Source organism: Vidua chalybeata, chromosome 16 (assembly GCF_026979565.1).
Source record: "Vidua chalybeata isolate OUT-0048 chromosome 16, bVidCha1 merged haplotype, whole genome shotgun sequence".
NCBI classification, from domain to species: domain Eukaryota; kingdom Metazoa; phylum Chordata; class Aves; order Passeriformes; family Viduidae; genus Vidua; species Vidua chalybeata.
Genome location: NC_071545.1, coordinates 13,650,006 through 13,663,498, shown reverse-complemented (window position 1 = coordinate 13,663,498; position 13,493 = coordinate 13,650,006). Strand labels below are relative to the sequence as shown.

At 57.2% G+C, this 13,493-nt stretch overlaps 1 protein-coding gene across 1 annotated transcript; it reads right to left on the bottom strand.

Annotated features, from left to right (window-relative positions):
- Positions 1-670: 670 nt before the first annotated feature.
- NATD1 (N-acetyltransferase domain containing 1) lies at positions 671-12,523 on the bottom strand. The gene is made up of 3 exons (XM_053957487.1): positions 11,954-12,523; positions 4,691-4,809; positions 671-3,966 (listed from the first exon to the last, which is right to left on the bottom strand). Exons 1-3 carry the CDS (start codon positions 12,048-12,050, stop codon positions 3,850-3,852), a joined length of 333 nt encoding a protein of 110 aa, XP_053813462.1. The 5' UTR covers positions 12,051-12,523; the 3' UTR covers positions 671-3,849.
- Positions 12,524-13,493: the final 970 nt, after the last annotated feature.

Sequence of the window (13,493 nt, the reverse complement as noted above, 5' to 3'; positions counted from 1 at the left end):
GAGCATGGACTGCCTGGAATGTGGAATGTAAACAGAGTGTGTTACCAGCAACAGCCCAGCTACAGATCCCAACTCCCTCGGGAGCAGCAAACCCCACACTCCTGCTGCAGCCCAGGGGCAGCTTGTCACACTGGATCAAATCATCACTGTTCTCCACACCAACCTTCCTGGCAATTTGAGTTATCCAAACTCAGCCTCTGTAGCCTTCACACAGCACTGGGAAGAGACACAAACACCCTGCTAGGATCCTGAGTGCTCCCAGCCCTGGGGAGTGCTGGCTCCAGGAGGGAAGTGCCTTGTGTCCCTCTGAGTCAGCTGCCTGCCCACCTTGCTCTGGACAAGCACAGCAACTGGATATTTAAATATTTTAATATTTTCAGTTATTATTTGATCTTAAAGCAGTGGACCTAAACACTGTCTGCTCATGTGCAGGACAACTCCCCAAGACTGGCCTGAAATCCCAAGGAGGAATGATGAAGGTGAGCAGGGCTGGATCAGCTGGCAAAGGAGAGGAACCAGTTGTGATCCTGCTCGCCCTGAGCTCTGCACAGTCATCACGAGGTCAGCCAGCCCTGTGACCTCAAATAAAACACAATAATTTCACCCCTTACCTACTGATTGTTGCAGTGGGAGCATGTGGTTCCCTCCAGCACAGCACAGCCACTGCAGCTCAGTTAAGCCACACTTTTATTGTATTGTATTCCATGCATTATGTTCATGTTTTATAGTATGACAGAGGGAGGGATCAAGATAAATGTTAAACATAAACAAGAGCAGAAAGGTCGTTTGTAACAGGTCCTGAGAAGGAAAGGCACATCGTAACCACCGAATCCAACAGAACGGAAACCTTGGACAGAGGAAGACAACGCTGCAGAGCGGATGAGGGAGGGGGTGTTTCAAGTTGGGGGCTGTGGAAGCAGGTTTGACAGCCACCTGCATTCCCCCACCCACCAAAGGTCTGTAGCTCAAACGGGTTTGGGGAGCTCAGTATTCAACCAAACCACTTCCACGCTCCTGTTGCCCGGGGAGAGTCCAGGATCCCAAACTCCTCCAGGCTTAGTCAGCACCAAGGGGCAGCACAGGACTCGAAGCTCCTTTCTGCAGAGACCAGCTGGGAAAAGGCAGCTGGTGGGGAGGCAGGGAAGGGCTACCCAGCACTGAGGGACCCCGAGCCGGGTCCCACCCAGCCGTGGCAGGGTCACAGCAGCACCGTGGACTGCGGCATCGCTGGTCACCTGTGGGTATTGCTATTCACTGGCATCCAGGAGGAGGGAAGGCTGGGACAGAGCGCGGACACAGCAGAGAAGTGGTTGGCACAGACACTGGCACACGTCTCTGTCAGGTCAGACGCCGGGGGGTTGTAGCACCTCGAGGGGAAGCAGCAGCAGAACCGTGTGCTGTGCCCGGTTTAAGGCAGCGATCGCTGCGGGGATCCAGCGCCGGGAAGCTCGAGGTTCCTGCCAGAGCAGCACGGGGGCTCCAGAGCCAGGCTGGACGTGGGACTCTGCCCAGACAGTGAGCACAGCACACCCTCCAGCGAGCTGACACAACAGGGAGCTGCTGGAGACTGCACACAGTGGAAATGAGCACAAAACCAGGACAGAGCTCAAACATCGCACCCAGCCCTGCTGTGGCAAAGACACAAGTGTCTTATCTTGGCTTCCAGGGGACAAAACAGTTCAGCTTCACCTTGGAATCAAGAGAAGGGATGGTTCAGTCATCACAGCAGTACCAGAGCCAGCCTTGCTCCCGTAACTATGTGTTGAAGTGTGTTTTGCATGTTAAAGAAGGAACATTTAGCAGCCCACATTTCTTCTTGAGCCCCTTTAGTTTGTTACCTGTCACCCTTTCCCAGTCCCTTGAAGCCACCCTAAAAGGTCACAGCCTGGGTGAAATAAGCAGCAGGGGGGCAGAAATGAAGCAGAGGCAGGGCTGAGCTTGAAGCCTTTCCTGAGCAGCACAAGGCAGAGGTGGCTCTGGCCCCTGGCACAGGTGGTGGGCATGGCCAGGGGTCTCACAGCCTGCAGTGTGCAGGACACGGATGGAGGTTGGGAGATTTGGAAGCCTGAGAGGCTGCACTGTGCTGGTGATGGGCAGCCCAAAAGCATGGGCAGACAGCAAGGGTTCCCCTCGAGCTGGTGGCCAGGGACAGCTCAGGCTGAAATCCTGGCACAGGGTCTCCATCCCTGGCCACCCCAACCAGGAGAGAAGATTTTGTAGGAGTTTTTGCCTTTGCTGCCATGGATTTTGTGCTGGGCTCTGGGAAAGGGCTGAGCTGCCTCTCACCTGGGGCTTCAGTCACTCCGTGGCACAGATTGTAAACTTTAGTCCCTGCTGAGCTAAGCAAGGTCTGGATTTGGTCTCCAGGTGAGAGGCTCTGCATGTCCTGCCTGGCTGCAGCCCCCAGCAGCTGCTCAGGGCTGAGGGTGTTGAAAACATCTCCCTCACCATCACCATCACCTCCCTGTAGCCCTGCCTTGGCACACTACAAAATCCTGAGAGCTCAGTGTGAGATGCTCTGGGGTGTAGCTCAAGCCCTGGAAAACGCAGGCAAGGCAGGACAGGCAGCAAGCTGGAACCTGGCAGTGCCCTGCCATCATGGTGTTACCTCTACATCTGAGTGTGGCAATGCTGGGTTGTGCTACAGAATCATCATCCACAGAGGTAAGAGCACGAAATCAGGGTGTTCCTGCTGCTGGCCAAGGTCTCCACCATGCTGCCAGTGCTCTGAGCTTGGAGCTGTGAGGAGGCCCTGAGCAGACAGGTAATGCCATGAGCCAGGGCTTCTTTCCAAGGGCTGTAAGGAGAAGCCAAGGGAATCCACGTGGATGCAGGTGCCTCTAGCACTGAACCCTGGAGATGGGCCAGGAGCAGGTCCTGGAGGCCTCACCCTGCTGCTCTCAGGATGTCCTGATGGGGCCTGCAGAGATGGAGAAGAGGGAGATGGGGGAAGCCTTCCTCTTCAGCTGCAGGAAACCACCCTGGTGCCCTGGGATGTCCCTCACTGCTTAGGCCAAGGCTGGCTGTGGGGCTGGTCTCTTCTCCTGAGCAGGCTGCGTCCACACCAAGGGCAGGGAGACAGGAATAACAGTCCATGGCTCTCTGGGACGCCACTTCAGGGTTGTGTACAGAAGCTGGGCAGGAGCTGGCATCTCCAGGGAGCAGCATCTGCAACTCAGCCACATTTCTTCCTCTGCACAGACTCTGCCACGGCCTCTGCAGTCCAAGTCCACTCCTCACACGGCTCTTGTCTCTAGGCTCCAAGGTGTCACCATCCCAGTGCCTCCACAGCCGGTGCAGCAAAGCCCCCGAGGTGCCACCATGGTCCACATGTTCTTGTACGTACTGCATGTGGGCTTGGACACGGCGTGGTGCCCACCAGGTGCTGCAGGGGATGAACCTGACACCAGGCTGGGGCTCCTCCAGCACCTCCCTCTGTCCCACAGAGCTTAATCCCAGCTGCCAGGAGGAAAGAGGGGCTGGCACCCCATGGCCAGCCCTAACCAACATCCCCCAGCAAGTTCAGAGCTGTCGCCAAGCAGAGGGGAGAGGATGAGGTGCAGAACAAGTCATGCCCTGGCCTTGCGATGGAGTTTGGTGGAAGATTCACCCTCTTCTATCCCCTGGCTTGGCAAAAGCACTGGTGGGCACCACGTGTGCCCAGGGGCTGTGGCCATGCTCACACGTGGGCAGAGAGGAGGAGGTGGTGCCCACGCTCACACGCCGCGCGGACACGCCTACAAAAACCGGGAATGGCGAGTGTGGGAAGGGGTTTCCTGAGACTGCAGAGAAGCCAAGGCCGTGTTGAACAGTCAGGGCCAGGTGTGCTGGTGTGGGAGCAGTCCTGCCTTAAGGCTGCAAGTGTTCCAGGTACTGCGGCAGCGGGTTCTCCTTGACGTACTTCTGAATGTACCAGCACGTCAGGTGGGCCTTCAGGTCCTCCTCCACCACAAAGTCCAGGGCTGCCTGCAACCAGTGGAGATCAGATGGGTCACAACCAACACCCCCGGCCTCGTGGGAGCCCTGTGCCCCTCACCTACATGGGGGAAGCAGCAGGAGTCCCTCAGGTACCCCCTGTGCGAGGCAGGTGGAGGGAGAGGCTTGAGGGGAGAGCACAGCTGTCCTGCCACAGCCACCACGTCACCAAGTCCCCAGTTCAACCCTCAACACATCCAGCCCCGTGCGTGCTGTGCTGCAGCTGACACAGCCCATCCTGTGAAGGCCACCTTCATCATCCCTTTGCCCCCACTTACAGGGCCAGGGAGCAGCAGTACCCCCAAAGCAGCACCCCACAGTCCCCCCACTGTTGTGCTCATGGCTCCCCAGCTCTCCCTGCACAGCCCAAGGCAGGCAGAGGGCTCACGAGGGCACTGAAGGTCTGAGAGGAGGGGTCCAGCTTGAGCTGAGGTGAGCCATCAGCCCCTGCACAAGGGTTTTTTGCCGAGAGGAGGAATGGGCTGAACCTGGGCCAGTGGCTGGATTTGCTGACACTTACCCAGCTCCTCTTGCCACAAAAAACAAGAATGTCTGACCCCAGATTTCCATCTGCCCCGCCAGCCACCCCATCTCCCAGCAGAGCAGGACTCCCACGGGGCACGCACGCAATTCCAACGTGACGGGGCCTGGTTCAGCCAGGATCTCCATCCACAGCTGGGATGGCAACAGCCCTCGTGGCCAGCTGGGGCCGTACCTTTGCCAGGTGCTTGGCTATTCCTCTCCCTCGATAGGCATCGGGCACTTCCGTGTGCTGCAAGTCCACGATCCGCTTCCCCACGTACTCGTAGAGCAGCACGGCCTTGTCGTGGCAACCTGAGCGGGGGGACACAGGGGTGAGGGCTGGGGTGTCCCTGGAGAACCCACAGCAGGAGATGGGACAGAGGGGTGAGGGCTGGGGTGTCCCTGGAGGATCCACAGCAGGGCATGGGAGAGAGGGGTGAGGGCTGGGGTGTCCCTGGAGAACCCACAACAGGAGGTGGGAGAGAGGGGTGAGGGTTGGGATGTCCCTGGAGAACCCACAGCAGGGGATGGGACAGAGGATTGAGGGCTGGGGTGTCCCTGGAGGATCCACAGCAGGGCATGGGAGAGAGGATTGAGGGCTGGGGTGTCCCTGGAGAACCCACAGCAGGAGATGGGACAGAGGGGTGAGGGCTGGGGTGTCCCTGGAGGATCCACAGCAGGAGATGGGACAGAGGGGTGAGGGCTGGGGTGTCCCTGGAGAACCCACAGCAGGGCATGGGAGAGAGGATTGAGGGCTGGGGTGTCCCTGGAGGATCCACAGCAGGAAATGAGAGAGAGGGGTGAGGGCTGGGGTGTCCCTGGAGGATCCACAGCAGGAGATGGGACAGAGGGGTGAGGGCTGGGGTGTCCCTGGAGAACCCACAGCAGGGCATGGGAGAGAGGATTGAGGGTTGGGGTGTCCCTGGAGAACCCACAACAGGAGATGGGACAGAGGATTGAGGGCTGGGGTGTCCCTGGAGGATCCACAGCAGGAAATGGGAGAGAGGGGTGAGGGCTGGGGTGTCCCCTGAGAGTCCCCAGCAGGATGGGCAGTTTTGGGACTGCTACAGCATCCCTCGTGCCGTGGGGATGGCTCTGGTGCTGGGTTTCAGTGGTGGCTTTGCTTTCAGTGACACCTGGATGTCCTCACTGGTCCCCCCGAGGTGTGAGCAGGGCCTTTCCAAGCCCCTGGAGCAGGAGCAAGTTTTTGACCCAGCCCTGAATCAGTGATGCCAGCACCACATGTTTAGGGTAGGAAAGCAGCTGTGGGGAGGGAGGAGATGTGATGATGGTGGGGGAGAGTAAAAAGAAAAGGGGGAAAAACAACAAAGCTGAGCCAGGTAACAGCTAAATAATTTCTCCTCCAGCAAAGGTGGTTTTTTTTGTTGTTGTGGCACATAAAACAGGGCAAGACTCCTTGGTCTGCTGTTGCAGCATTGTCCAGACACGTTTTGGGGAGGATGCTGGGGAGGTGAATCCCACAAACACACAGGAAAGCACACACAGGTGTGCAAGGGGGGCTGTGCACACAAATTTACATGTACACACACACAGGCTTCCTGTTTCAACACCCTGACCTTTCTCACAGCAGCTCAGTTACAGGAAAAAAGAAGTTTTAGCTCATGTATAAATCAGAGGAGTCAGAACACCCCTCTGGTTTCATCACAGAACCTGAGCCTTCTGTGCAAAAGCAAATGTTTCATTTCTAGAGAGTTTCTGTACTTAAAAGTGACTTTCAGAAATGCAAGAGCCTAAACAAAGAGACATGTTTTGTTAAAATAATGGGAACTTTTCCTTCTCTGCAATGGTTTTTTAAGGCTGAAGGGCTGCAAAGTTCACCTGCATTCAGGATCTGCTTTAGCTGAGCTCAGTACACTCTATTTCACTGCATTTCAGCTGACAACTCCAGCCCAGCTTGCCTCATCCCTGTACTCAAGAGAAACTAGAAAGGAGCCCATTGGAATTTTGTGTTTCCAGAGAAGCAGCTCAAGCTTCTATTCCTGCCCCTTTTATGCAGACACCCAATTCTCCTACACTGGATGGAAACCTTCACATTTCCAGCCCGAGTTTATTCCTGCTGGTTTCTGCCCACTCCTTTTTGTGCCAACATTGTTCTTGGGTGGACATAAATAATTTCCCTCCCTGCCATTCCCCCAAGTATTTCTAGGCTTCAGTCCTCTGGTTCACCAAAAAGCTTTGGGTTTCCCCCAGACAGAAAAGAGGGAGCACTGCAGTGTTTCTCCACATGGATCCAGGCACCCCAAAAAAGCCAAGGGAGCAGGTGAAGCCCTTTCCCAGCAGCACAGACCTGTCCTGCTGGAGAGAAACCTGCCCAGGCTGGGGCATGAGGTGTCCTCACCCTCACAGAGCATTTGGTAGCAGCTCTCAGGGGTGGCAAGGGCAGAGCTGGCAGCACCAAAGGCTGTAAAATGATCTTATAACAGCAGCTTTCACTCGTTCCAGCCCTTCCACCCCACTCTCCTCCCAGGCTAAAACTTTCCATTGCCTCTGCCCGAAGCTTTGAGAAGTTTAAAACTAAATTGACCACAGAACAAAAGATCTTTCTTCTTTAAATACACTTTTAAAAGATATGATCTGTTTAGAAGTATCAAGGACACAAATGCATTTTAAAGCTGAAGGTGAAGCAGTGATTGGAGGATCTCAGACATGTCCTGGAAGAGCCTTTTCCTCAATATTCCCTGTACCACAGCAGCACCACAAACCCCCAGCCAGGACAGGAGCTGCAGAGTGCCACCAGGGCACAGATGAACACACACACAGAAAGGATTTTTACAACCAGCCTGATTTTACAACAGAGAGTCAGTGCTGCTGGAAACTGAGCCCAGTTCAGAAAAACATCCCAGCTCAGCCAAGGGCACGATCACATCCACACACGCTCACCTCAGTGGCACAGCACATGAAACCAAGGACACTCGTGCCACAGGGTGTGGTGTGGGCCCTGTGGGTCACAGCCATGGCTTGGAATGAGCCAGCCCTGGTGCTGTGAGCTGCCCTGGCCGTGGGAGCAGCTCCCGGGAAAGCTGGAAGGGGGGCTGGGAGCAGGGCTGGCCCTTCCTGGGAGTAGCCAGCCCCAGCTCGGTGCACTCCCCCCAAAGAGGGGGGGGCACAAGCAGAAACCCCACCACAACACGGCATAAGAGACATTTCCTGCCAGGCTGCAGCCCGTGCCACCCCCTGGGCTCTGGGACAGCAGTGTCAGCCTGCACTGGCAGAGCTGGGCACAGAGAGCCCCGGGAGCCTGCCCTGGAGTTTCGCTGGCACTGAGGAAGTGGAGTCGAGGCAAACCAGCACAGCCAGAGAGGAGCAGGATGGCAGCAAGGGCAGCACAGCTGGTGCCCTGCTCGCCCTCTGTCCCCCCCCCTCCACTCACAGGGGGCACAGGGAAAGGGAAGCTTTTCTGGGAGCTGGGCAAGGGACCAGGTCTAACCTTGCTCTCCATGGAGGGTTTGCTTCCACCGGGAGCAGTGGTGGGCTCAGCCCTGATGCCAGACACAAGTGCCCAGGCTGGGTGGCTCAGGAGCCCGGGGGAGCAGCCCCAGCGCAGCTGAGGAAGGGACACATCAGGTATCTGGCAGGTCACAGGCACCCCATCCAGCCCATCCTTCACTGCCCCCTGTCCTGGCATACACAAAGTACCCAGGGAGGGGAGGCTGCAGCACTGCAGGACTGTCCCTTCTCCCTTTTCCCTTCTCCCTGTCCCCCTGCACCAACCCCAGCCCACGATACCCCTTTGTGTGCCCAGGACCTGGGCAGGGCCCTGGCTGCTGCCTGCAAGGCCAATTTCTGTGCCCCAGCCCCCTTTGGACAGTGCTGCAAAGCCATTCCCTGGGAGCAAGGGGACAGAACAAATGCCAACCCCATCTCCCAGGAGCAGGGGGAGGAGGCAGCTCAGGTCTTCTGCTGCTGAGCCAAACAGTGGAAAAAAAAAAAAAAAAAAAAGCAAAAGCTGCGTGTGGGGTGGGCTGAGAGGACAAGAAGTTCTGAGGAGCTTGTGCATCCCAGGCTGGAGCTCTGCCTGCCATGGGCTGGCCTCACTCCCCAGGGAGCTACTGGCACGTTACTACGGAGAGAAAACACAACAGAGCACAACAGCCAGAGTGGAGACAGCACAACCCTCGTGGAGGGGCCTCACTCACAGGAATGGCAGCGGGGGGGGCTGGTTTGGAGCAGTTTCCTGTTTAGGAGCTCTCTGGAGGCGCCTGTGGCACGGGAGGAGCAGGGGTGTCTTTGATGCAGATCCCTGGGTCCCTGCTGCAAACTCAGCACCTTCCCCCCTCTCCTGGAAAGCATCTGCCCCATCAGGGAGGAAAGCTCCAAGGCATGACCTGCTCCAGTCTTCCCAATAAACCTGAGCCTGGGCTCCTGGACAAGGGAGCTCCCGAGACTCAGATCAGCAGTGGGCAAAGCAGGAGCTTCCAGCCAAAATCCTGGCCGAGTGCAGCTGGGGAGGAGTGGGAGGTTTGGGAAGTGTGGTGTGCTGCAGCCAGCAGGAGCGTTGGATGAACGGGAGTTGGAATGTGCGAGAAGCTCGAGCATCCCTGAGGAACTGGAGCTGCTCCGTGCACGAGAGCCTGATGGGTGTGATGGGCATCAAGAAGTGACAGCAGCTGCTGCTAAAAGCTCTTCCCCTGCCCCAAACATCTGTGCCAGCAGCTGGACCAACCAGCCAACTGCTTTGGCGTGGGGGTTCCCTTTGGGTTTCTTGTTTTGACCTGAAATTTCATCTCAGAGCCAAAGAAATACCCAACTACTCCTGACAAAACCAGCCTATATGATTCCCATGGAAGCTTTTAGCTTTGACAAATTGATGTTTTCCAAGAGAGTCTCTGCCCAGGGAGGTTTCTGGCTGGCTCAGGCTGTTAGTCACATCCTAGCCCATTACAAATCCTGTTGGGTGTCTTTCTGCCCTCCTCTCGAGGGATAACGAGGCTCAGTGAGGTCTGGTTATAATCAGCTTTACTTTCAGCTTCTAAATGCTCCTTCATTTGGGATGCAAGGGGAAAGGGAATGTGTTCAAGTGAAGCAGCTGCTCCTATCAGAGTTTCAGCAGCTACTGCAGCAATGAGGGGAGAGAGGGGAGGAAGCAGCAGAGAAAGAAAAGACAGGGCAAGCCCCAAAAAATCGAGTGCAATTCATCTCCCCTGTGCACAAGGAGGAAGTCCTGCCACGAGGTCACACAGGGGCGCAGAGGCAAACACAGGATGATGCTGAAAACGAACACTTTCACAACCAGTTCACAGCTTTCACTGTCTCAGGCCTCCTGCTCCAGGGATTTCCAGAAATTCATCACCATGCAAAGTTTCCTACCCAGCATCACACCACCATAAACCACCAGCTGTCAAAGTCTGGCTGTTTGGTTCACGTGCCTGGTGCATCCATGTTTTCCCAGGGTATCATCCAGAAATCAGGACATCACAGGAGAGTTGAAAGCCCACAAACTGCTGTTCATCTCTACCACAGCTCAGTGACACGGGACAAGAGTGCTCCCTGAGGCACACGGGGGTCACTTTGATGCCAAAATCTTTGTCTGACCCATTTCTTGGCACTCCCTGCTTGCTGCAGGGAAAACCTCCCAGGGCATTCCACACCAGTGATGCTCGTGGTGCCAGGAGCAACAAAGAGCAGCGCAGGAAATAAACACCCTGCCAAGCACTCCCACAGAGATGTTATCTCCTGACCAGCTTCCAGGGCTTGGCTGCTACCAGCAAGTGCCTAACAAGGAGGAGGAGAGGTGGATCACCCACTGCACGTGGATGTTTGTCAGCACAGCAGCACGGACACCATCACAGCAGGACACTGCTCAGCTCGGCTGAACTCGCAAAAAAGGGCTCAGACTCCCTGAACTCCCAGAAAAAGACACAACCTTGATCGTGGGGATTCACCTGGGTGAGGCCACGGCCACATTGGATGGGGCTTGGAGCACCCTGGTCCGTGTCAGGGCACACAGAAGGTGTCCCTGCCCAAGGCTGGAATGAGATGAGCTTTAGGATCCTTCCAACCCAAACCATCCTGGGATTCTGTGATGCCACGACCCCCTCCTGAATCAGGAGTTCTGTGCTGATTCACACACGACTCCCACAGCTGATTCTCTGCCTCTCAAAGTTCACCCTCTCCAGTCACGACTCATCCCCGCTCAGCCACCAAACGCTGCTGGGCCCATGGTGTGGCTGGCAGAGCTTTTATCCAGAAAACCACGGTAAAAGATTACGTTTCCCTAATAATTGTTGACCCTTGGCTGTCCCCTCTATTTCCTGCACACACCAGCTTCACTGGCTGGGACAATGCTCTGGTGGTGGCAGTGGGGACCCGGCACCTGGGACCTCGTTTGATCTCAGGCTGAAATAAGCAGTTGGTGAAATTGTTTTCTCCTCACCCGTCTCCTCCTTCCTCATCCACCACTGCCGAGCCTCCAGCCTGCACTTTGTAATTAGTGGTTGAAATGAAAATGGGGGGGGGGGGGGGGGAAGAGAAGTCTAAAATAAAATCCGGACTATTCTTGTTGTTTTATCGACGAAGCCTCCTGCATTCCCTATGATTTCTGAACTATACGTTATTTTTTCTTTTTTTTTTAAAGGCAGCTACCCTGCAATTTCTGCAGGGCAGTGAGGCAGTTTTTACCCAGAGTAGCTCTCAACACGACAAATGGATGGGGAAGAGATGCTGGGATCCTTGACTATCTGTAATTAACCATTAAGATGAAGGCTGGGAAAGAATCAGTGCACCACAGAGAAATTTTAGTGGCACCTACTTTTTTTTTTTTTTTTTTTCCCTTTGTTCACTCCACCCAATAGACAGAGCTTTTGGGGGGGTCACTGTGTCACCAGAGCTCCACAGGTGGCTGTGGCAGCTTGGATCCGTGTCGTTGGTCCTACAGAACCGTGGCACCCACCGTGCTGGAGCTCCCGGGGGGCTTCCCTGAAGGAATGTCCCCAGAGCTGGCACCGCACCCCCACATCCCCCAAAGGCACCTGCTCCGGGGGGGGCCCGGGCAGTGCCCCCGAACCTGCCCGTGCCACCATCGGGCTCCGCACACCGACCCCAAGCGAGGGAGCCGAGCGATGCCCGGATCCCCTGCGAGAAGGTTTCAGGGCGCAGGAAGGGCTGGGTGGGACTGGGGGGGGGGTCCCACCGCGGCAGGGTGGGAGAGTACAGGGGAAAGTGCAGTGGGGCACGGCGGCACGGGAGGAGGAGGGATCGGGGGAAATGCGGGAAATAGGTGAGAACAGGAAAAAGGGGGAGGAACAAGAAGAAAAAGGGGGAGAGCAACGGGGAGGAGGAACAGGGAGGGGAAAGGGGGGAGAGACGGGAGGGGGGCGAAGTGGGGGGGGGGGGGGAACAGCGAGAGCTGAAAAGGAACGGGAATCTGGGCCCCCCAGCGAGGCCGGGCAGAGGGCAGCAGGTAACGTCCCGGGGAGCCCCGAGCGCCGCCGCTTACCGTTGAGCCGCACGGTGAACTGCCGCCGCTTGCGATCGTGCTCCACCTGGATGGGGCAGCCCTGCTCCAGGAGGCCGAGCGGCGCCGAGTGCGCCATGGCGGGCCGGTGCCGGTATCGGTGCCGGTATCGGTATCGGTGCCGGTGCCGGAGCGGAGGCGCGGTCGGGCCCGGCGCGGCCCCGGCCGCAGGAAGCCCCAGCTGTGCGGCACGTGCCCGCCCCGCAGCCAATGGCCGCGCCGCGCTTTTGTTTTGGTACGGCCGCGCGGCCCTTAAAGGGGCAACGCCGCCGCGGCCGTGGGGACCGCAGCCAGCGCCCGGCGCCCCCGCGCGGGCGGGCACCGCCACCAGCGTCCGCCAGAACGGCGCGGGTTCGGCACGGGCTCTGTGCTGGTACCGCACGGGTTCTGTGCTGGTTCGGCACGGGTTCTGTGCTGGTTCGGCACGGGTACCGCACGGGCTCTGTGCTGGTTCTGTGCTAGTTCGGCACTGGTTCTGTACTGGTTCTGTACTGGTCCTGCACGGGTTCTGTGCTGGTCCTGTACCGGTCCCGCACTGATCCCGCACGGTTCTGTAGTGGTTCTGCACTGTTTCTGTACTGGTCCCACACTGGTTTTTACCGGTCCCGCACTGGCCCCGCACTGGTTTTCCGCTCTGGCTGCCGGGGCTGTGCCGGGCTGCCCGCGGTGCCAGCTGCTGCCCGCGGTGCCCTGCCGGTACCGTGCCGGTGCCGTGCCGGTGCCCCGCCTGTTCCTGCGCTCTCTGCCCGCCTCTCCTGGGGCTGGGGGGGTGAAGCCCCAGGCCGTGGCCCCTGTGTGATGCTGGGACCAGGTTACTCCAAGCCCCAGCCTGGTCTTGGACACTTCCAGGGATCCAGGGGAAGCCACAGCTGCCCGAGGCAACCTGTGCCACGTCCTGCCCACCCTCACAGGGGAGAATTTCTTCCCAACATCACATCTAACCCTGCCCTCTGGCAGTGGGAAGTCATTCCCTGTGTCCTGTCCCTCCATCCCTTGCCCAAAGTCCCTCTCCAGCTCTCTGGAGCCCCTTTAGGTCCTGGAAGGGGCTCTGAGGTCTCTCTGAGCCTTCTCTTCTCTGGCTGAATCTCTGTCTCTCCCAGCCTGGCTCCAGAGCAGAGGTGCTCCATCATGTATCACACACACATCTCATCTGTGACCCCAAAGCTCTGGGGGTGCCCGAGGTGGCTGTGCAGTGGCACAGGCTGGCAGCTGCAACAGGGAAAGCAGCAGCACCTAAATTAACCTGGACTAGGAATAGCTCACCAGCAGCTTCTCTGCACCTGAGCACCATCTCACGTAGCTTGGCCTTTGTTCACTCATCCCTTCGGCTCCTGCTGCCCTGTGGGAAACGGATTTGTAAAGAACCCAAGGCCACAGGACAGAAGGCCATAGTGGGGGGAAAACAGAAGTGATTGGTGGTAAAAGTAATAGCAGCATTGTGTGGCAAAAGCTAACAGGCTGAAAAACATTTATAAAGTGTTGTAACCAAGAAGTAAGTTAGCTTCTGATAGGATGGGGTTGA